Below are 23,967 nucleotides of genomic sequence, written 5' to 3' on the forward strand. Positions count from 1 at the left end.
TTCTGCACTAATCTCTTGTGAGGAACTGTGTCAAAGGCCTTCTTGCAGTCCAAGAAGATGCAATCAACCCACCCCTCTCTCTCGTGTCTTACTTCTGTTAATTTATCATAAAACTCCAGAAGGTTTGTGACACAGGATTTGCCTTCCGTGAATCCGTGCTGGTTGGCATTTATACTCTTGTTCAGTTTCAGGTGCTCCACCACTCTCCTCCTGATAATCTTCTCCATAATTTTGCATACTATACACGTCAATGACACAGGTCTATAGTTTAGTGCCTCTTTTCTGTCTCCTTTTTTAAAAATGGGAACTACATTTGCCGTCTTCCATACCTCAGGTAGTTGCCCAGTTTCCAGGGACGTGTTGAAGATTGTGGTAAGTGGCACGCACAACATATCTGCTCCCTCTCGTCCCTCTTGTTCCTCATCCTCATATCCGACATAGACAAGGATGTCAGCCACAGCACCGTGTCTTCCTTTGCAGATGACACCCGAATCTGCATGACAGTGTCTTCCATTGCAGACACTGCAAAGCTCCAGGCGGACATCAACCAAATCTTTCAGTGGGCTGCAGAAAACAATATGAAGTTAAACGATGAGAAATTTAAATTACTCAGATATGGTAAACATGAGGAAATTAAATCTTCATCAGAGTACAAAACAAATTCTGGCCACAAAATAGAGCGAAACACCAACGTCAAAGACCTGGGAGTGATCATGTCGGAGGATCTCACCTTCAAGGACCATAACATTGTATCGATCGCATCTGCTAGAAAAATAACAGGATGGATAATGAGAACCTTCAAAACTAGGGAGGCCAAGCCCATGATGACACTCTTCAGGTCACTTGTTCTATCTAGGCTGGAATATTGCTGCACACTAACAGCACCTTTCAAGGCAGGTGAAATTGCCGACCTAGAAAATGTACAGAGAACTTTCACGGCACGCATAACGGAGATAAAACACCTCAATTACTGGGAGCGCTTGAGGTTCCTAAACCTGTATTCCCTGGAAAGCAGGAGGGAGAGATACATGATTATATACACCTGGAAAATCCTAGAGGGACTAGTACCGAACTTGCACACGAAAATCACTCACTACGAAAGCAAAAGACTCGGCAGACGATGCACCATCCCCCCAATGAAAAGCAGGGGTGTCACTAGCACGTTAAGAGACCATACAATAAGTGTCAGGGGCCCGAGACTGTTCAACTGCCTCCCAGCACACATAAAGGGGATTACCAACAGACCCCTGGCAGTCTTCAAGCTGGCACTGGACAAGCATCTAAAGTCAGTTCCTGATCAGCCGGGCTGTGGCTCGTACGTTGGTTTGCGTGCAGCCAGCAGCAACAGCTTGGTTGATCAGGTTCTGATCCACCAGGAGGCCTGGTCACAGACCGGGCCGCGGGGGCGTTGACCCCCGGAACTCTCTCCAGGTAAACTCCAGGACCCACGGGGAGATGTTGTCCGGTCCCATTGCCTTTGAGGTATCGATGTCCCTTAGCAGTGTGTGTGTGTGTGTGTGTGTGTGTGTGTGTGTGTGTGTGTGTGTGTGTGTGTGTGTGTGTATGTGTGTGTGTGTGTGTGTGTGTGTGTGTGTGTGTGTGTGTGTGTGTGTGTATGAGTGTGTATGAGTGTGTGTATGAGTGTGTGTAAGAGTGTGTGTGTGAGTGTGTGTGTGTGTGTGTGTGTGTGTGTGTGTACTCACCTATTTGTACTCACCTATTTGTGGTTGCAGGGGTCGAGTTCTAGCTCCTGGCCCTGCCTCTTCACCGGTTGCTACTAGGCCCTCTCTCTCCCCGCTCCATGAGCTTTATCAAACCTCGTCTTAAAACTGTGTATGGTTCCTGCCTCCACTACGTCATTTTCTAGGCTATTCCACTGCCTTACAACTCTATGACTGAAGAAATACTTCCTACTATCTCTCTGACTCATTTGTGTCTTCAACTTCCAATTGTGGCCTCTTGTTTCTGTGTCCCCTCCCTGGAACATCCTGTCCTTGTCCACCTTGTCTATTCCACGCAGTATTTTATATGTCGTTATCATGTCTCCCCTGACCCTCCTGTCCTCCAGTGTCATCAGGCCGATTTCCCTTAATCTTTCTTCATAGGACATTCCCCTTAGCTCTGGAACTAACCTTGTTGCAAACCTTTGTACTTTCTCTATTTTCTTGACGTGCTTTATCAAGTGCGGGTTCCAAACAGGTGCTGCATACTCCTTGTGGGCCTGACATACACGGTGTACAGTGTCTTGAATGATTCCTTACTAAGGTATCGGAATGCTGTTCTCAGGTTTGCCAGGCGCCCATATGCTGCAGCAGTTATCTGATTGATGTGTGCTTCCGGAGACATGCTCGGTGTTATACTCACCCCAAGATCTTTCTCCTTGAGTGAGGTTTGCAGTCTTTGGCCACCTAGCCTATACTCTGTCTGTGGTCTTCTGTGCCCTTCCCCTATCTTCATGACTTTGCATTTGGCAGGATTAAATTCGAGAAGCCATTTGCTGGACCAGGTGTCCAGTCTGTCCAGGTCTCTTTGAAGTCCTGCCTGGTCCTCATCAGATTTAATTCTCCTCATTAACTTCACATCATCTGCAAACAGGGACACTTCTGAGTCTAACCCTTCCGTCATGTCGTTCACATATACCAAAAATAGCACTGGTCCTAGGACCGACCCCTGTGGGACCCCGCTCGTCACAGGTGCCCACTGTGATACATCATTACGTACCATGACTCGTTGTTGCCTCCCTGTCAGGTATTCTCTGATCCATTGCAGTGCCCTTCCTGTTATATGCGCCTGATGCTCTAGTTTCTGCACTAATCTCTTGTGAGGAACTGTGTCAAAGGCCTTCTTGCAGTCCAAGAAGATGCAATCAACCCACCCCTCTCTCTCGTGTCTTACTTCTGTTATTTTATCATAAAACTCCAGAAGGTTTGTGACACAGGATTTGCCTTCCGTGAATCCGTGCTGGTTGGCATTTATACTCCTGTTCCGTTCCAGGTGCTCCACCACTCTCCTCCTGATAATCTTCTCCATAATTTTGCATACTATATACGTCAATGACACAGGTCTATAGTTTAGTGCCTCTTTTCTGTCTCCTTTTTTGAAAATGGGAACTACATTTGTGTGTGTGTGTATGAGTGTGTATGAGTGTGTGTGAGTGTGTGTGTGTGTGTGTGTGTGTGTGTGTGTGTGTGTGTGTGTGTGTGTGTGTGTGTGTGTGTGTGTGTGTGTGTGTGTGTGTGTGTGTGTGTGCTCACCTATTTGTGGTTGCAGGGGTCGAGTCATAGCTCCTGGCCCCGCCTCTTCGCTGATTGCTACTAGGTCCTCTCTCTCCCTGCTCCATGAGCTTTATCATACCTCGCCTTAAAACTATGTATGGTTCCCTCCTCCACTACGTCACTTTCTATGCTATTCCACGGCCTGACTACTCTATGACTGAAGAAATACTTCCTAACATCCCTTTGATTCATCTGAGTTTTCAACTTCCAATTGTGACCTCTTGTGTCTGTGTCCCATCTCTGGAACATCCCGTCTTTGTCCACCTCGTCTATTCCGCGCAGTATTTTATATGTCGTTATCATGTCTCCCCTGACCCTCCTGTCCTCCAGTGTCGTCAGGCCGATTTCTCTCAACCTTTCTTCGTAGGACAATCCCCGTAGCTCTGGGACTGTGTGTGTGACTCAACAATCAATATTTGCACCAATAATTCATTACAGTTGTGACCGGGTGTGGAAGTGTGAATTGCTCATTACTCTATAATTTGTTCATGATTGTAGCCGTGTATAAACGTAAGTAACCATTCTTACAGTATTCATTACCTTTGTAACTTGTGAGTTCATTACCTTGTACCTAGTTCAGCCATCAAAACTTTGGGGGCCCAGTCCCTGGACCCATTACGTACCTCTGTAATCTGTAAATACCTTTGTAACTTGTCATGATTGTGACCAGACCTACCTGGAGCTCATTACCTTTGTAAATTGTGAGTTCATTACCTCTGTAACTTGCTCAGCTACCAAAACTTTGGAGTCCAGTCCCAGGACCAATTATGTACCTCTGTAATCTTTTGACTACCGCCCACAGAATGGGTATGGGGTGCATAATAAACATATTAAACTAACTAAACAAATCCCATAAAGTAAATTAGAGTTTGTTTAATTTTTTTTACTATTGCTTATCACAAAAGTATAAGGAAGAAACCAATCAGGGGAAGAATACTAACCTTTGGCCTCTAGGACAACAAGAGAGAGTGTGGAGTCTGCCTGGAGTAGTCTGTGGGCAGCTGTCAGGCCAGCCACCCCACCACCCACCACAACCACATCATGTATCATGATGCCTGATACGCACGACTCGCTATCTGTGCTAAAAAAAAAAAAGGTAAGAGATTAATTTTAACATTGCATTAACTGTAAAATTAAATTACTGATTTAAATAAAAATTAAACTATACTGTATAAAGAATTAAATATAGCAGCCTCGCATAACATGGTTACGTCCTGTACACTGCATTACATATGGCAAAGTATTTTATCCACCATTCTGGAAAAATACCCTGACTTTGCTCACTGTAAATAAAGCATTACCACGTGTACTCACCTATTTGTTGTTGCAGGGGTCAAGACTCAGCTCCTGGCCCCGCCTCTTCACTGACCGCTACTAGGTCCTGAGTGTGTGTGTGTGTACTCACCTGTTTGTAGTTGCAGGGGTCGAGACTCAGTTCCTGGCCCCGCCTCTTCACTGACCGCTACTGAGTGTGTGTGTGTGTGTGTGTACTCACCTAGTTGAGGTTGCAGGGGTCGAGTCCTAGCTCCTGGCCCCGCCTCTTCACTGGTCGCTACTAGGTCACTCTCCCTGAACCATGAGCTTTATCATACCCCTGCTTAAAGCTATGTATGGATCCTGCCTCTACTACATCGCTTCCCAAACTATTCCACTTCCTGACTACTCTGTGGCTGAAGAAATACTTCCTAACATCCCTGTGATTCATCTGTGTCTTCAACTTCCAACAGTGTCCCCTTGTTACTGTGTACAATCTCTGGAACATCCTGTCTTTGTCCACCTTGTCAATTCCTCTCAGTATTTTGTAAGTCGTTATCATGTCCCCCCTATCTCTCCTGTCCCCCAGTGTCGTCAGGTTGATTTCCCTTAACCTCTCCTCGTAGGACATACCTCTTAGCTCTGGGACTAGTCTTGTGGCAAACCTTTGCACTTTCTCTAGTTTCTTTACATGCTTGGCTAGGTGTGGGTTCCAAACTGGTGCCGCATACTCCAATATGGGCCTAACGTACACAGTGTACAGGGTCCTGAACGATTCCTTATTATAAGATGTCGGAATGCTGTTCTGAGGTTTGCTAGGCGCCCATATGCTGCAGCAGTTATTTGGTTATGTGCGCTTCAGGAGATGTGCCTGGTGTTATACTCACCCCAAGATCTTTTTCCTTGAGTGAGGTTTGTAGTCTCTGGCCCCCCTAGACTGTACTCCGTCTGCGGTCTTCTTTGCCCTTCCCCAATCTTCATGACTTTGCACTTGGTGGGGTTGAACTCCAGGAGCCAATTGCTGGACCAGGCCTGCAGCCTGTCCAGATCCCTTTGTAGTTCTGCCTGGTCTTCGATCGAATGAATTCTTCTCATCAACTTCACGTCATCTGCAAACAGGAACACTTCAGTCTATTCCTTCCGTCATGTCGTTCACAAATACCAGAAACAGCACTGGTCCTAGGACTGACCCCTGTGGGATCCCGCTGGTCACAGGCGCCCACTCTGACACCTCGCCACGTACCATGACTCGCTGCTGTCTTCCTGACAAGTATTCCCTGATCCATTGTAATGCCTTCGTGTGTGTGTTTACCTGCAGAGAGTTCCGGGGGTTAATGCCCCCGCGGCCCGGTCTGTGACCAGGCCTCACGGTAGATCAGAGCCTGATCAACCAGGCTGTTACTGCTGGCTGCACGCAATCCAACGTATGAGATACAGCCCAGCTGGTCAGGCACAGACTTTAGGTGCTTGTTCAGTGCCTGCTTGAAGACAGCCAGGGGTCTATTGCTAATCCCCCTTATGTATGTGGGGAGGCAGTTGAACAGTCTTGGGCCCCTGACACTTATTGTGTTGTCTCTTAACGTGCTAGTGACACCCCTGCTTTTCATTGGGGGATGTTGCATCGTCTGCCGAGTCTTTTGCTTTCGTAGTGAGTGATTTTCGTGTGTAAGTTCGGTACTAGTCCCTCTAGGATTTTCCAGGTGTATATAATCATGTATCTCTCCCGCCTGCATTCCAGGGAGTATAGGTTCAGGAGCGTAAAACGCTCCCAGTAATTGAGGTGTTTTATCTCCATTATGCCTGCTGTGAAGGTTCTTTGTACATTTTCTAGGTCAGCAATTTCACCTGCCTTGAAAGTGCTGTTAGTGTGCAGCAACATTCCAGCCTAGATAGAACAAGCGACCTGAAGAGTGTCATCATGGGCTTGGCATCCCTAGTTTTGAAGGTTCTCATTATCCATCCTGTCATTTTTCTAGCAGATGCGATTGATACAATGTTATGGTCCTTGAAGGTGAAATCCTCCGACATGATCACTCCCAGGTCTTTGACGTTGGTGTTTCGCTCTATTTTGTGGCCAGAATTTGTTTTGTATTCTGATGAAGTTTTAATTTCCTCATGTTTACCATATTGGAGTAATTGAAATTTCTCATCGATGAACTTCATATTGTTTTCTTCAGCCCACTGAAAGATTTGGTTGATGTCCGCCTGGAGCCTTGCAGTGTCTGCAATGGAAGACACTGTCATGCAGATTCGAGTGTCATCTGCAAAGGAAGACACGGTGCTGTGGCTGACATCGTTCCCTATGTCAGATATGAGGATGAGAAACAAGATGGGAGCAAGTACTGTGCCTTGCAGAACAGAGATTTTCACCGTAGCCGCCTCAGACATTACTCTGTTGACTACTACTCTTTGTGTTCTGTTTGTGAGGAAATTATAGATCCATCTACCAACTTTTCCTGTTATTCCTTTAGCATGCATTTTGCGCGTCATTATGCCATTACGTCAATATATCTGAAATGCGTAGGGAGACACTGGTCAGAGAAATAGCAAGCATCGAACTTAAGCTAAAGGAATCTTATAGGAGTCAGGAATTGCGGGAAGAACTAAAAGCCATAAATGAAATCGAAAGAAACCCAAAGTATTTCTTCTCCTATGCCAAATCAAAGTCGAGAACAACGTCCAGTATTGGGCCCCTACTTAAACAAGATGGGTCCTACACAGATGACAGCAAGGAAATGAGTGAGCTACTCAAGTCCCAATATGACTCGGTTTTTAGCAAGCCGCTAACCAGACTGAGAGTCGAAGATCAAAATGAATTTTTTATGAGAGTCACAGAATTTGGTTAACACAAGCCTATCCGATGTTATCCTGACGCCAAATGACTTCGAACAGGCGATAAATGACATGCCCATGCACTCTGCCACAGGGCCAGACTCATGGAACTCCGTGTTCATCAAGAACTGCAAGTAGCCCCCATCACGAGCCTTTACCATCCTATGGAGAGGGAGCATGGACATGGGGGTCGTCCCACAGTTACTAAAAACAACAGACATAGCCCCACTCCACAAAGGGGGCAGTAAAGCAACAGCAAAGAACTACAGACCGATAGCACTAGCATCCCATATCATAAAAATCTTTGAAAGGGTCCTAAGAAGCAAGATCACCACCCATCTAGAAACCCACCAGTTACACAACCCAGGGCAACATGGGTTTAGAACAGGTCGCTCCTGTCTGCCTCAACTATTGGATCACTACGACAAGGTCCTAGATGCACAAGAAGACAAAAAGAATGCAGATGCAATATATACAGACTCTGCAAAAGCCTTCGACAAGTGTGACCATGTCGTAATAGCGCACAAAATGCGTGCTAAAGGAATAACAGGAAAAGTTGGTAGATGGATCTATAATTTCCTCACTAACAGAACACAGAGAGTAGTAGTCAACAGAGCAAAGTCCGATGCAGCTACGGTGAAAATCTGTTCCACAAGGCACAGTACTCGCTCCCATCTTGTTCCTCATCCTCATATCTGACATAGACAAAGATGTCAGCCACAGCACCGTGTCTTCCTTTGCAGATGACACCCGAATCTGCATGACAGTGTCTTCCATTGCAGACACTGCAAGGCTCCAGGCGGACATCAACCAAATCTTTCAGTGGGCTGCAGAAAACAATATGAAGTTCAACGATGAGAAATTTCAATTACTCAGATATGGTAAACACGAGGAAATTAAATCTTCATCAGAGCACAAAACAAATGCTGGCCACAAGATAGAGCGAAACACCAACGTCAAAGACCTGGGAGTGATCATGTCGGAGGATCTCACCTTCAAGGACCATAACATTGTATCAATCGCATCTGCTAGAAAAATGACAGGATGGATAATGAGAACCTTCAAAACTAGGGAGGCCAAGCCCATGATGACACTCTTCAGGTCACTTGTTCTATCTAGGCTGGAATATTGCTGCACACTAACAGCACCTTTCAAGGCAGGTGAAACTGCTGACCTAGAAAATGTACAGAGAACCTTCACGGCGCGCATAACGGAGATAAAACACCTCAATAACTGGGAGGGCTTGAGGTTCCTAAAACTGTATTCCCTGGAATGCAGGCGGGAGAAATACATGATTATATACACCTGGAAAATCCTAGAGGGACTAGTACCGAACTTGCACACGAAAATCACTCACTACGAAAGTAAAAGACTTGGCAGACGATGCAACATCCCCCCAATGAAAAGCAGGGGTGTCACTAGCACGTTAAGAGACCATACAATAAGTGTCAGGGGCCCGAGACTGTTCAACTGCCTCCCAGCATACATAAGGGGGATTACCAACAGACCCCTGGCAGTCTTCAAGCTGGCACTGGACAAGCACCTAAAGTCGGTTCCTGACCAGCCGGGCTGTATCTCGTACGTTGGTTTGCTTGCAGCCAGCAGTAACAGCCTGGTTGATCAGGCTCTGATCCACCAGGAGGCTTGGTCACAGACCGGGCCGCGGGGGCATTGACCCCCGGAACTCTCTCCAGGTAGGTTACACTTGTCGAAGGTTTTGCAAAGTCTGTATATATTACATCTACATTCTTTTTGTCTTCTAGTGCATCTAGGACCTTGTCGTAGTGATCCAGTAGCTGGGACAGACAGGAGCGACCTGCTCTAAACCCATGTTACCCTGGGTTGTGTAATTGATCGGTATCTAGATGATTGGCGATCTTGCTTATTAGGACCCTTTCAAAGATTTTTATGATATGGGATGTTAGTGCTATTGGTCTGGAGTTCCATGAGTCTGGCCCTGGGGCAGAGTGCATGGGCATGTCATTTATCACCTGTGTAAGTCATTTGGCGTCAGGATAACATCAGATAGGCTTGTGTTTACCAAATTCTGTGACTGTCTCATAAAAAATTAATTTAGATCTTCGACTCTCAGTCTGGTTAGTGGCTTGCTAAAAACTGAGTCATATTGGGACTTCCGTAGCTCACTCATTTCCTTGCTGTCATCTGTGTAAAACCCATCTTGATTAAGTAGGGGCCCAATACTGGATGTTGTTCTCGGCTTTGATTTAGCATAAGAAAATAAATACTTTGGGTTTCTTTCGATTTCATTTATGGCTTTTAGTTCTTCCCGCGATTCCTGACTCCTATAAGAACATAAGAAAGAAGGAACACTGCAACAGACCTACTGACCCATGCGGAGCAGATCCATGTCTCTCCCCTCCCCGGATTAGCTCAATGACCTACCCAGTCCAGTCACCTCCACTCAAGGAAGGAGCACGGCACCAGACCCAGCAGCACAAGCTAGTCAGATCCAACTTACGCCCACCCACACCCACTCATGTATTTATCTAACCTATTTTTAAAACTACACAACGTTTTAGTCTCTATAACTGTACTCGGGAACATGACTCACGAAATCGTAATGACACGATTGCAAACAAACCATACCCCGGCCGGGATTGAACCCGCGGTCAGAGAGTCTCAAAACTCCAGCCCGTCGCGTTAGCCACTAGACCAGCTAGCCACAATAAGATTCGTCCAACTAGGTATATTTCTACACCATAGGAAGGTTAGCACAGGCACCACTGTGGTGCCTGTGCTAACCTTCCTATGGTGTATGGTAATTTTTCCTATGGGGTATGGTTTGTACTCGGGAGTTTGTTCCACTCACCCACAACTCTATTACCAAACCAGTGCTTTCCTATATCCTACCTGAATCTGAATTTTTCCAACTTGAAACCATTGCTGCAAGTCCTGCCTTGGCTGGAAATTTTCAGCACACTATTTACGTCCCCTTCATTTATTCTTGTTTTTCCATTTATACACTTCGATCATATCCCCCCTAATTCTACGCCTTTCTAGAGAGTGCAGATTCAGGGCCCTCAGTCTATGCTCATAGGGAAGATTTCTGATACATGGTATCATCTTTGTCATCCTCCTTGGTATGTTTTCCAGAGCATTTATATCCATTCTGTAATACAGTGACCAGAACTGTGTAGCATAGTCTAAATGAGGCCTAACCAAGGATATATACAGTTGAAGAACAAACTGAGGACTTCTATTATTTATACTTCTAGATATGAAGCCAAGAATTATGTTAGCTTTATTGCGAACACTAATGCACTGTTGTCTTGGTTTTAGATTACTGCTAACCAGAACTCCTAAATCCTTTTCGCAGTCAGTAGTATTAAGATCTACATTATTTAGTCTATATGTCACATGGTTATTTTCCTGTCCAACATTTAGAACTTTGCATTTGTCTATATTAAACTGCATGTGCCACTTCTCCGACCATTGCATCAGTCTATTCAAATCATCTTGGAGTGCTCTAGTGTCCTCGTTAGAATGAATTGGACGGCCTATTTTGGTGTCATCAGCAAATTTGCTTATGTCACTATTGATTCCCTCATCTATGTTGTTTATATAAACTGTGAACAACAATGGGCCCAACACTGACCCCTGAGGAACACCGATTGTGACGTGCCCCCATTCTGATTTCTCCCCATTTATGCAAACTCTCTGCTGCCTATTTGTCAACCATGCCTCTACCCAGGAAAAAATTTCTCCTCCTATTCCGTGTGCCTTAAGTTTCCTCAATAGCCTCTGATGTGGAACTCTATCGAAAGCCTTACTGAAGTCCATATACACAACATCATATTCATTACCATGATCTACCTCCTCAAACACCTTAATGAAAAATGTTAGTAAATTCGTAAGACAGGAATGCCCCTTTGTAAAACCGTGTTGAGATTCATTAATCAATCTGTGCCTATGAAGATGGCTACGAATTGCTTCGGCAATTATTGATTCCATAAATTTTCCCACTATGGAGGTAAGGCTTATTGGTCTATAGTTCGAAGCCAAGGACCTGTCACCTGCCTTGTAAATAGGTAGTATTACATTTGCCATTTTCCACTTATCAGGCACTATGCCAGTTTGTAGTGATATGTTAAAAAGATTAGCCAAAGGTATGCTATATTCCTCTTTACATTCCTTTAACATCCTTGCAAACAGTTCATCAGGGCCTGGGGATTTGTTAGGTTTTAGTTTCTCTATTTGTCCGAGGACCATGTCACTAGTTACCGTAATCGTGCATGGTTTATTATCATCCTGTTCTACATCATATATTATTTCAGGAATATTGCTAGTATTTTCCTGGGAGAAAACTGAGAGGAAGTAGGTATTGAGAATTTCACACATATCCTTATCACTGTCAGTGATCTGACCAGAGTTACTCTTAAGTGGGTCAATCTTGTCCCTAATCTTACTTCTGAATACCTCAAAGAACCCTTTTGGATTAGTCTTTGAATCCCTTGTGACGTTAACCTCATAATCCCTTTTTGCTTTTCTTATTCCTTTCTTTATTTCTCTCTTTAATTGAAGAAATTGATTTCTTAACTGCCCATCCCCTCTTTTGATATGCCTATATATGCCTCTCTTTTGACCAATGAGATGTTTTAATCTATTGTTCATCCATTTGGGATCATTTTTGTTAGATCTAATTTCCCTACTCGGAACAAAAGTTGTCTGGGCAGCTAGAACTATGCTCTGAAAAACGTCATATTGGCAACCAAGATCACCTACCTGACCCATAGTCAGGACATCCCAATTTAGCCCACCCAGGTAATTTTTCAGTCCCATGAAATCGGCCAAGCGAAAATCTGGGACAGAGGTTTAATTGAAGTTATCTGGGTAATTCCATGATATATTGAAACTAAGTGATTTGTGATCACTTTCCTCAAGCTCATCATTAACCTCAAGATTATTAATTAGTGACTCTTTGCTGGCAAGAACCAAGTCAAGCAGATTGTTTCCTCTAGTTGGTTCTGTCACAACCTGTTCTAAAAAGCAATCCTGAACTGTATCAAGAAAGTCACTAGACTCAAGATTTCCTGTCATATTGTTCCAATCAATTTGTTTAAAGTTAAAATCTCCCATTATCACAACATTTTCATATCTGGATGCCTTATGAATTTCGTCCCATAACAGCTTATTGCACTCCCTATCAAGGTTTGGGGGCCTATAAATCACACCCAAAATTAATTTGTCATGACCCTCGAGAAACTGTAGCCAAACAGATTCTGTATTCGATGTTTCTAATCTTACATCATGTCTAAGACAACAGTTTAAATTTTCTCTGACATACATTGCCACTCCACCACCCTTCCTGTTAGCCCTATCAGTGTGGAATAGTTTATAACCCAGTATGTTGCATTCAGAAGGCATTTCTCTATCTTTCAGGTTGAACCAGGTCTCTGTTATACCAATAATATCTGTATTACCTACACTTGCAAGTAATCTTAGCTCATCTATCTTATTTCTTACACTCCTAGTATTTGTATAGTAAACCTTAAGGGAACTAGTCACTCGTTGCCCTCTGCTATTTCTCTTTGTTTGTTGATCAATTGATTTGCCATTACTAGCAACTTTATTTTGAATATTGTTTTTTTTTAAACATATCCCTGAGGTATCCTGGTAATAACTTCTGTTTTTAGCCCTAATACTGCAGCCTGATTGTTTCCCACAAACACCCATACCTCTATAATCTATCAGTTTAAATTCCTAGACAAGTCATCAATTACCCTTTCAATCGAATTGGCTAATGCAACCACTCCATCCCCAGAGAGATGAACCCCATCCCTTGCATACATATCACGTTTGCCAAAGAATAGGTCCCAGTTGTCAATGAATGGGATTGCAAGTTCCTTGCAGTACCTGTCTAGCCAGCAGTTTATACCAATTGCCCTAGACATCCATTCATTGCCCACTCCCTTTCTAGGCAAGATGCTACATATGACTGGGATCCCTCCCTTAGACCTAACTACTTCTATGGCTGACTTGTACTTATCCAGCAGCTCCTGTCTCCTGCCCTTCCCAATGTCATTACCCCCAGCACTAAGACAGATAATGGGCTTGTTCCCATTACTTGACATAGGATAGGAATGGGACAGGAAAACATGCACCAACAGGGAATATATACACAAAAAACCAAGGCAAATGGAAACCAAGCCTGTGCACATATGCACTTGGTATCTGCAAGTATGGGAAATCTGGAAAAACAGATGGGACGTGCAACTTTGCCCACCCTAGAAAATGCTGTGCCCATATGACAACAGGAAAATGCAAACTCCCTTCCTGTAAGCTTTTTCACCCTGAAATTTGTCCCTCTTCAGTACAGGATAGATAGTGCTATAACTTAAATTGCCAGGCACACCATCTAAAGGGGACAAAAAGATACAAAACATCCAGGCCATGGAAAAGCCTGGGTAGCCACAGCCACTCAAGGAGAGGTTTTTTTTTTAGTGCCAGGAAGAAAAAAAAACTGGCAGGAAATGGCAGAAATCATACGCCACATCCAGTCATTTCCGCAGTGGAACCACAGTCGATGGCCTCCACTCCAAACCAACAGATACAGATATTAGTGCCAGAAAAAAGTCCCCCCCCAGTACCACCAATACCACCAATCCGATGACATTCTTCTTTGCAAATATACAGGGTCTAAAGCCAGCAACAAACAACAAAATACCTTTCATCTGTGGACTGCTTGCAGAGGCAAATGCAATGTTCGCAGCTTTCACAGAGATCCACATAAAGGATCACTTGGACAACGAAATATGGATCCCAGGTTACAACCTATACAGATGCGACAGAGTGAACAGGCAAAAGGGGAGGGGGGGTTGGCCTGTATATTGCAGAGTCACTTATTTGCACAGAACTGCTTCATGCCTTAAATGATGTAGTGGAAGTTTTCACAGTAAAGATCGAGAACCAAAACCTAGTCATTGTGGTAGTTTACAAGCCTCCAGATGCAACGCCCCAGCAATTCCAGGAACAGCTGTTGAAAATTGACCACTGTCTGGAAAATCTTCCAGCTCCTGCCCCCAACATCTTGCTCCTGGGGGATTTCAACATGAGGCACCTAAAATGGAGAAATATAGCAAATAATGATGTTGCAGTGACAACACCAGGAGACAGCCCAGACGAGAACTCACACACACACGAGCTTTTAAATCTCTGCACAAAATTCAACTTAAACCAGCAAATAATAGAGCCTACTAGACTGGAGAATGCACTAGACCTCATCTTCACTAACAATGATGATCTGATACGAAATGTCACCAAATCAAAAACAATATACTCAGATCACAACATAATCGAGGTTCAGACATGTATGCACAGAGCCCCAGACCGACAAAATGAGATCAGTCACGAGGGAGCATTCACCAAATTCAACTTCAATAACAAGAACATAAAGTGGGACCAAGTAAACCAAGTCCTAAACGAGATAAGCTGGGAAGATAGACTAAGCAACACAGACCCCAACTTATGCCTAGAACTCGGTGGCACTCGATGTATGCTCAAGGCTTATTCCTTTAAGAAAAAGGAGGAGTAGATGTAAAACTGAAAGAGACAGGCGCTCCCTTTACAGGCGACGGAAAAGAATAAAAGAGCGGCTAAAAGAGGCCAATATATTTGAAATGTGTAGCAAGACACTGGTCAGAGAAATAGCAAACATCGAACTAAAGCTAAAGGAATCTTACAGGAGTCAGGAATTGCGGGAAGAGCTAAAAGCCATAAATGAAATCGAAAGAAACCCAAAGTATTTCTCTTCTTATGCCAAATCAAACTCGAGAACAACATCCAGTGTTGGGGCCCTACAACAAGATGGGTCCTACACAGATGACAGCAAGGAAATGAGTGAGCTACTCAAGTCCCAATATGACTCGGTTTTTAGCAAGCCACTAACCAGACTGAGAGTCGAAGATCTAAATGAATTTTTTATGAGACAGCCACAGAACTTGGTAAACACAAGCCTATCTGATGTTATCCTGACGCAAAATGACTTACACAGGTGATAAATGACATCCCCATGCACTCTGCCCCAGGGCCAGACTCATGGAACTCCGTGTTCATCAAAAACTGCAAGAAGCCCATATCATGTGCTTTTACCATCCTGTGGAGAGGGAGCATGGACACGGGGGTCGTCCCACAGTTACTAAAAAAAAACAGACATAGCCCCATTCCACAAAGGGGGCAGTAAAGCAATAGCAAAGAACTACAGACCAACAGCACTAACATCCCATATCATAAAAATCTTTGAAAGGGTCCTAAGAAGCAAGATTGCCACCCATCTAGATACCCATCAATTACACAACCCAGGGCAATATGGGTTTGGAGCAGGTCGCTCCTGTCTGTCCCAACTACTGGATCACTATGACAAGGTCCTAGTTGCACTAGAAGACAAAAAGAATGCAGATGTAATATATATAGACTTTGCAAAAGCCTTCGACAAGTGTGACCATGGCGTAATAGCGCACAAAATGCATGCTAAAGGAATAACAGGAAAAGTTGGTAGATGGATCTATAATTTCCTCACAAACAGAACACAAAGAGTAGTAGTCAACAGAGTAAAGTCTGAGGCGGCTATGGTGAAAAGCTCTGTTCCACAAGGCACAGTACTAGCTCCCATCTTGTTTCTCATCCTCATATCTGACATAGATAAGGACTAAACCTTTACAAAAATTTAATGTATTTCAAAGGACCTAAAATCTGGAACACCCTACCTGAAAACTCTAGAACTTCAGACACATTCATCACTTTCAAAACTACAGTTAGAAAACATCTTATCTCCCTGATACACCCCGACAACTAACTACATGATAACCACCTGGTGGTTCACAATTACACTCACTCACCCACTGACTATAAACCCAGAAATACTAATCTTAATCTTAAAATAATAAATCCTGACTAGTCATAAGTTTGCCTATGATACTCCAATATAGACACTTTGTATTGTGCCAAAACAAAAGCATTCACATTGCTAAACTCACAAATTATGATGTATTCACTTAGCCTTAATACCATAATCTGTAAGGATTTAATGTTAAGAATTAATCTAAGTCTGCCCGAAATGCCTAGCCATGCTAGGTGTCCTAGTGGCCCCCTCTATAATTAGTATTTTATAATATGTAAACCACACAATACCCAAAACCTGTAAACCCCACATTGTAACCCTTATAGAGAATAAACTTGAATTGAATTGAAGGATGTCAGGCATAGCACCGTGTCTTCCTTTGCAGATGACACCCGAATGTGCATAGCAGTGTCTTCCATTGCAGACACTGCAAGGCTCCAGGCGGACATCAACCAAATCTTTCTATGGGCTGCAGAAAATAATATGAAGTTCAACGATGAGAAATTTCAATTACTCAGATATGGTAAACATGAGGAAATTAAAACTTCATCAGAGTACAAAACAAATTCAGGCCACAAAATAGAGCGAAAAACCAGCGTCAAAGACCTGGGAGTGATCATGTCGGAGGATCTCACCTTCAAGGACCATAACATTGTATCAATCGTATCCGCTAGAAAAAATGACAGGATGGATAATGAGAACCTTCAAAACTAGGGATGCCAAGCCCATGATGACACTCTTCAGGTCACTTGTCCTATCTTGGCTGGAATATTGCTGCACACTAACAGCCCCTTTCAAGGTAGGTGAAATTGCTGACCTAGAAAATGTACAGAGAACCTTCACGGCGCGCATAACGGAGATAAAACACCTCAATTACTGGAAGTGCTTGAAGTTCCTGAACCTGTACTCCCTGGAATGCAGGTGGGAGAGATACATGATTATATACACCTGGAAAATCCTAGAGGGACTAGTACCAAACTTGCACACGAAAATCACTCACAACGAAAGCAAAAGACTCGGCAGACGATGCAACATCCCCCCAATGAAAAGCAGGGGTGTCACTAGCACATTAAGAGACAATACAATAAGTGTCAGGGGCCCGAGACTGTCCAACTGCCCCCAGCATACATAAGGGAGATTACCAATAGACCCCTGGCTGTCTTCAAGCAAGCACTGGACAAGCACCTAAAGTCGGTACCTGACCAGCCAGGCTGTGGCTCATACGTTGGATTGCGTACAACCAGCAGTAACAGCCTGGTTGATCAGGCTCTGATCCACCATGAGGCCTGGTGACAGACTGGGCTGCGGGGATGCTGACCCCCTGAACTCTCTCCAGGTAAACTCCAGGTAATATTATCCAACCTGCTATGTCACCAACACCAGCTCCAGGAAGGCACACCCTCTGTCTGACCTTTCTGTCTGTTACAAAAAGTATGGTCCATATATCTTACCTGAGAATATCCTACTATTAAAATATTCTTACCTTGATTAGCAGGGGAATCAATGGTATCTTCAACCTCACTAACCACTGAAGTGCACTCGTCCTGGAGAACAGAGAATCAATTTCCTACCTTCACATCTTCTCTGTTAACCCTCCTTATCTTCCTTCTTCCTGAACTGTGAATTACTTGCCACTTAAAGTGGTTGCCACTATCACTGGTAGTGACCATTTCCTCCTTACCAGGTAAATCCTTCTCACACTCACTCCCAAACTCATCTAGGCGAAGCTTCAGTCTCCTATTTTCCTTCTGAAGAAGTAGAACCTCCTTCTTCAACACTTTAACCGGAGATTCTAAAACACTGTAACAAGCCATGGTGCTTGGTAACACCCCACGCTAACTCCCAGAGCTTAGGACAGGTATGACCACAGGTGACCACTGACCTCAGCATACTGATTCCTTTAGCTTTAGTTCGATGTTTGCTATTTCTCTGACCAGTGTCTCCCTACGCATTTCAGATATATTGGCCTGTTTTAGCCGCTCTGTTATTCTTTTCCATCGACTGTAAAGGGTGCGCCTTTCTCTTTCTATTTTACATCTACTTCTCCTTTTTCTTAAAGGAATAAGCCTTGAGAATACATCGAGTGCCACAGAGTTCATCTGTTCTAGGCATAAGTTGGGGTCTGTGTTGCTTAGTCTATCTTCCCAGTTTATATCGTTTAGGACTTGGTTTCCTTGGTCCCACTTTATGTTCTTGTTATTGAAGCTGAATTTGGTGAAGGCTCCCTCGTGACTGATCTCATTTTGTTGGTCTGGGGCTCCGCACATACATGTCTGAACCTCGATTATGTTGTGATCCGAGTATATTGTTTTTGATATGGAGACATTTTGTATCAGATCATCATTGTGTGTGTACTTACCTAGTTGTACTCACCTAATTGTGGTTTCAGGGGTCGAGTCACAGCTCCTGGCCCCGCCTCTTCACCGGTTGATACTAGGTCACTTCCTGCTCCATGAGCTTATCATGCCTCGTCTTGAATCTATGTATAGTTCCTGCCTCCATTACATCACTTGCCAGACTATTCCACTTCCTTACAACTCTGTGGCTGAAGAAATACTTCCTAACATCCCTTTGATTCATCTGAGTCTTCAGCTTCCAGTTGTGACCCCTTGTTTGTATCTCATCTCTGGAACATCCTGTCTTTGTCCACCTTATCTATTCCACGCAGTATTTTGTATGTCATTATCATGTCACCCCTGACCCTTCTGTCCTCCAACGTACTCACGTAATTGTACTCACCTAATTGTGGTTACATGGGTCGATACTCAGCTCCTGGCCCCGCCTCTTCACTGATCACTACTAGGTCCTCTCTCTCTCTCTCTCTCTCTGCTTCCTGAGCCTTATCATACCTCATCTTAAAGCTGTGTACGGCTCCTGCCCCCACTACATCACTTGCTAGGCTATTCCACTTCCTGACGACTCTATGACTGAAGAAATACTTCTTAACATCCCTGTGACTCGTCTGAGTCTTCAGCTTCCAATTGTTTCTGTGTCCCCACTCTGGAACATCCTGTCTCTGTCCACTTTATCAATTCCATGCAGTATTTTGTATGTCGTTATCATGTCTCCCCTAACCCTCATGTCCTCCAGTGTCGTCAGTCCGATTTCCCTCAACCTTTCCTCGTACGACATTCCCTTGAGCTCTGGGACTAGCCTTGTTGCAAACCTTTGTACTTTCTCTAACTTCTTGACATGCTTGACCAGGTGTGGGTTCCAGACTGGTGCTGCATACTCCAGTATGGGCCTGATGTACACAGTGTACAGTGTCTTAAACGATTCCTTATTAAGGTATCGGAATGCTATTCTCAGGTTTGCCAGGCGCCCGTATGCTGCAGCAGTTATTTGGTTGATGTGTGCCTCCGGTGACATGCTCGGTGTTATGGTCACCCCAAGGTCTTTCTCCCTGAGTGAGGTCTGTAGTCTTCGTCCACCTAGCCTATACTCTGTCTGTGGTCTTCTTTGCCCCTCCCCAATCTTCATGACTTGGCAGGGTTGAATTCGAGAAGCCAGTTTCTGGACCACATGTCCAGCCTGTCCAGGTCTCTTTGCAGTCCTGCCTCATCCTCATCCGATTTAATTCTTCTCATCAACTTCACATCATCTGCGAATTGGGACACTTCAGAGGCTATTCCTCCCATCATGTCGTTCGCATATATCAAAAATAGCATTGGTCCTAGAACTGGCCCCTGTGGGACCCCGCTCGTCACAGGCGCCCACTGTGATACCTCTTCACGTACCATGGCTCGCTGTTGCCTCCCTGTCAGGTATTCCCTGATCCATTGCAGTGCCCTCCCTGTTATATGCGCCTGATCCTCCAGCTTCTGCACTAATCTCTTGTGGGGAACTGTGTCAAAGGCCTTCCTGCAGTCTAGGAAAACACAATCAACCCACCCCTCTCTCTCGTGTCTTACTTCCGTTACCTTGTCATAAAACTCCAGTAGGTTCGTGACACAGGATTTGCCTTCCATGAATCCATTCTGGTTTTCATTTATAATTTTGTTCCGTTCCAGGTGTTCCACCACTCTCCTCCTGATAATCTTCTCCATGATTTTCGCACACAATAATGTCAGAGACACAGATCTGTAGTTTAGTGCCTCATTTCTGTTTCCTTTCTTAAATATGGGGACTACATTTGCTGTCTTCCATTTCTCAGGTAGTTGCCCAGTTTCAAGGGATGTGTTGAAGATTGTTGTTAGGGGCATGCACAGCATCTCTGCTCCTTTTCTAAGGACCCATGGGGAGATGTTGTCCGGTCCCATCGCCTTTGAGGTATCAAGGTCACTTAGCAGCTTCTGCACCTACTCCTCGGTTGTTCGCATGCCATCCAACACTTGTTGGTATATTCCCTCTTGATGTTCCCTTCTGTGCTGTCTTCCCAGAGCCCTTCCTGTCTATACTGTAAAAACTTCCTTAAATCTCCTGTTTAGCTCCTCACATACCTCCTGATCATTTCTTGTGAGTTCTCCACCTTCTGTCCTCAGTCTGATCACCTGGTCTTTGACTGTTGTCTTCCTCCTGATGTGGCTATACAACAGTTTCGGGTCAGTCTTGGTTTTCGATGCTATGTTATTTTCATACTGTCACTGGGCCTCCCTCCTTACCTGTGCATGCTCGTTCCTGGCTCTGCGACTGATCTCCCTATTTTCATGTGTTCTCTGCCTTCTGTACTTTTTCCATTCTCTATTGCACTTTGTTTTTGCCTCCTTACACCGTCGGGTAAACCAGGGGCTCGTTCTGGTCTTCCTATTGTTTCTGTTGCCCTTGGGAATAAACCTTTCCACTGCCTCCTTGCATTTTGTTGTTACATATTCCATCATTTCATTTACTGGCTTTCCTGCCAATTCTCTGTCCCACGGAACCTCCTGCAGGAAGTTCCTCAACCCTATGTAGTCCCCTCTTTTATAGTCTGGCTTTTCCCATTCAACTCATGTTACTCTCTCCACTTGCAACTCTACTATGTATTCAAAGCACAGAACCACGTGGTCACTAGCTCCTAGGGAAGCTAGTGTGTGTGTGTGTGTGTGTGTGTGTGTGTGTGTGTGTACTCACCTAATTGTACTCACCTAACTGTGGTTGCAGGGGTCGAGACTCAGCTCCTGGCCCCGCCTCTTCACTGATCGCTACTAGGTCCTCTCCCTCTCTGCTTCCTGAGCTTTGTCATACCTCTTCTTAAAACTATGTATGGTTCCTGCCTCCACTACTTCACTTGCTAGGCTATTCCACTTCCTGACGACTCTATGACTGAAGAAATACTTCCTAGCGTCCCTGTGATTCGTCTGGGTCTTCAGCTTCCAGTTGTGACTCCTTGTTTCTGTGTCCCCTCTCTGGAACATCCTATCTCTGTCCACCTTGTCTATTCCCCGGAGTATCTTGTACATCGTTATTATGTCTCCCCTGACCCTTCTGTCCTCCAGTGTCGTCAGTCCGATTTCCCTCAACCTTTCCTCGTACGACATTCCCCTGAGCTCTGGAACTAGCCTTGTTGCAAACCTTTGTACTTTCTCTAACTTCTTGACGTGCTTGACCAGGTGTGGGTTCCAGACTGGTGCTGCATACTCCAGTATGGGCCTGATGTACACAGTGTACAGTGTCTTAAACGATTCCTTAGTAAGGTATCGGAACGCTATTCTCAGGTTTGCCAAGCCCCCGTATGTGTGTGTGTGTGTGTGTGTGTGTACTCACCTAGTTGTACTCACCTAGTTGAGGTTGCGGGGGTCGAGTCCGAGCTCCTGGCCCCGCCTCTTCACTGATCGCTACTAGGTCACTCTCCCTGAGCCGTGAGCTTTATCATACCTCTGCTTAAAGCTATGTATGGATCCTGCCTCCACTACATCGCTTCCCAAACTATTCCACTTACTGACTACTCTGTGGCTGAAGAAATACTTCCTAACATCCCTGTGATTCATCTGTGTCTTCAGCTTCCAACTGTGTCCCCTTGTTACTGTGTCCAATCTCTGGAACATCCTGTCTTTGTCCACCTTGTCAATTCCTCTCAGTATTTTGTATGTCGTTATCATGTCCCCCCTATCTCTCCTGTCCTCCAGTGTCGTCAGGTTGATTTCCCTTAACCTCTCCTCGTAGGACATACCTCTTAGCTCTGGGACTAGTCTTGTTGCAAACCTTTGCACTTTCTCTAGTTTCTTTACGTGCTTGGCTAGGTGTGGGTTCCAAACTGGTGCCGCATACTCCAATATGGGCCTAACGTATACGGTGTACAGGGTCCTGAACGATTCCTTATTAAGATGTCGGAATGCTGTTCTGAGGTTTGCTAGGCGCCCATATGCTGCAGCAGTTATTTGGTTGATGTGCGCTTCAGGAGATGTGCCTGGTGTTATACTCACCCCAAGATCTTTTTCCTTGAGTGAGGTTTGTAGTCTCTGACCCCCTAGACTGTACTCCGTCTGCGGCCTTCTTTGCCCTTCCCCAATCTTCATGACTTTGCACTTGGTGGGATTGAACTCCAGGAGCCAATTGCTGGACCAGGTCTGCAGCCTGTCCAGATCCCTTTGTAGTTCTGCCTGGTCTTCGATCGAGTGTATTCTTCTCATCAACTTCACGTCATCTGCAAACAGGGACACCTCAGAGTCTATTCCTTCCGTCATGTCGTTCACAAATACCAGAAACAGCACTGGTCCTAGGACTGACCCCTGCGGGACCCCGCTGGTCACAGGTGCCCACTCTGACACCTCGCCACGTACCATGACTCGCTGCTGTCTTCCTGACAAGTATTCCCTGATCCATTGTAGTGCCTTCCCTGTTATCCCTGCTTGGTCCTCCAGTTTTTGCACCAATCTCTTGTGTGGAACTGTGTCAAACGCCTTCTTGCAGTCCAAGAAAATGCAATCCACCCACCCCTCTCTCTCTTGTCTTACTGCTGTCACCATGTCATAGAACTCCAGTAGGTTTGTGACACAGGATTTCCCGTCCCTGAAACCATGCTGGCTGCTGTTGATGAGATCATTCCTTTCTAGGTGTTCCACCACTCTTCTCCTGATAATCTTCTCCATGATTTTGCATACTATACATGTCAGTGACACTGGTCTGTAGTTTAATGCTTCATGTCTGTCTCCTTTTTTAAAGATTGGGACTACATTTGCTGTCTTCCATGCCTCAGGCAATCTCCCTGTTTCGATAGATGTATTGAATATTGTTGTTAGGGGTACACATAGCGCCTCTGCTCCCTCTCTCAATACCCATGGGGAGATGTTATCTGGCCCCATTGCCTTTGAGGTATCTAGCTCACTCAGAAGCCTCTTCACTTCTTCCTCGGTTGTGTGCACTGTGTCCAGCACTTGGTGGTGTGCCCCACCTCTCCGTCTTTCTGGAGTCCCTTCTGTCTCCTCTGTGAACACTTCTTTGAATCTCTTGTTGAGTTCTTCACATACTTCACGGTCATTTCCTGTTGTCTCTCCTCCTTCCTTCCTTAGCCTGATTACCTGGTCCTTGACTGTTGTTTTCCTCCTGATGTGGCTGTACAACAGTTTCGGGTCAGATTTGGCTTTCGCTGCTATGTCATTTTCATATTGTCTTTGGGCCTCCCTTCTTATCTGTGCATATTCGTTTCTGGCTCTACGACTGTTCTCCTTATTCTCCTGGGTCCTTTGCCTTCTATATTTCTTCCATTCCCTAGCACACTTGGTTTTTGCCTCCCTGCACCTTTGGGTAAACCATGGGCTCATCCTGGCTTTTTCATTACTCCTGTTACCCTTGGGTACAAACCTCTCCTCAGCCTCCTTGCATTTTGTTGCT

At 44.8% G+C, this 23,967-nt stretch overlaps 1 protein-coding gene across 5 annotated transcripts in view; it reads right to left on the bottom strand.

Annotated features, from left to right (window-relative positions):
- Positions 1-23,967, bottom strand: part of LOC128701146 (probable flavin-containing monoamine oxidase A) — a 165,196-nt gene that overhangs the window by 103,895 nt on the left and 37,334 nt on the right. For 4 of the 5 annotated variants that reach the window (XM_070088586.1, XM_070088600.1, XM_070088593.1 and 1 more), the window contains one exon: positions 4,217-4,356. In XM_070088586.1, the coding sequence (XP_069944687.1) occupies positions 4,217-4,356 (140 nt within the window). Of the gene's footprint in view, positions 1-4,216; positions 4,357-23,967 lie in introns of those variants that run through there. The other variant, XM_070088609.1, reaches the window with a different exon arrangement.

This window comes from Cherax quadricarinatus, chromosome 2, assembly GCF_038502225.1.
Source record: "Cherax quadricarinatus isolate ZL_2023a chromosome 2, ASM3850222v1, whole genome shotgun sequence".
Taxonomy (NCBI): domain Eukaryota; kingdom Metazoa; phylum Arthropoda; class Malacostraca; order Decapoda; family Parastacidae; genus Cherax; species Cherax quadricarinatus.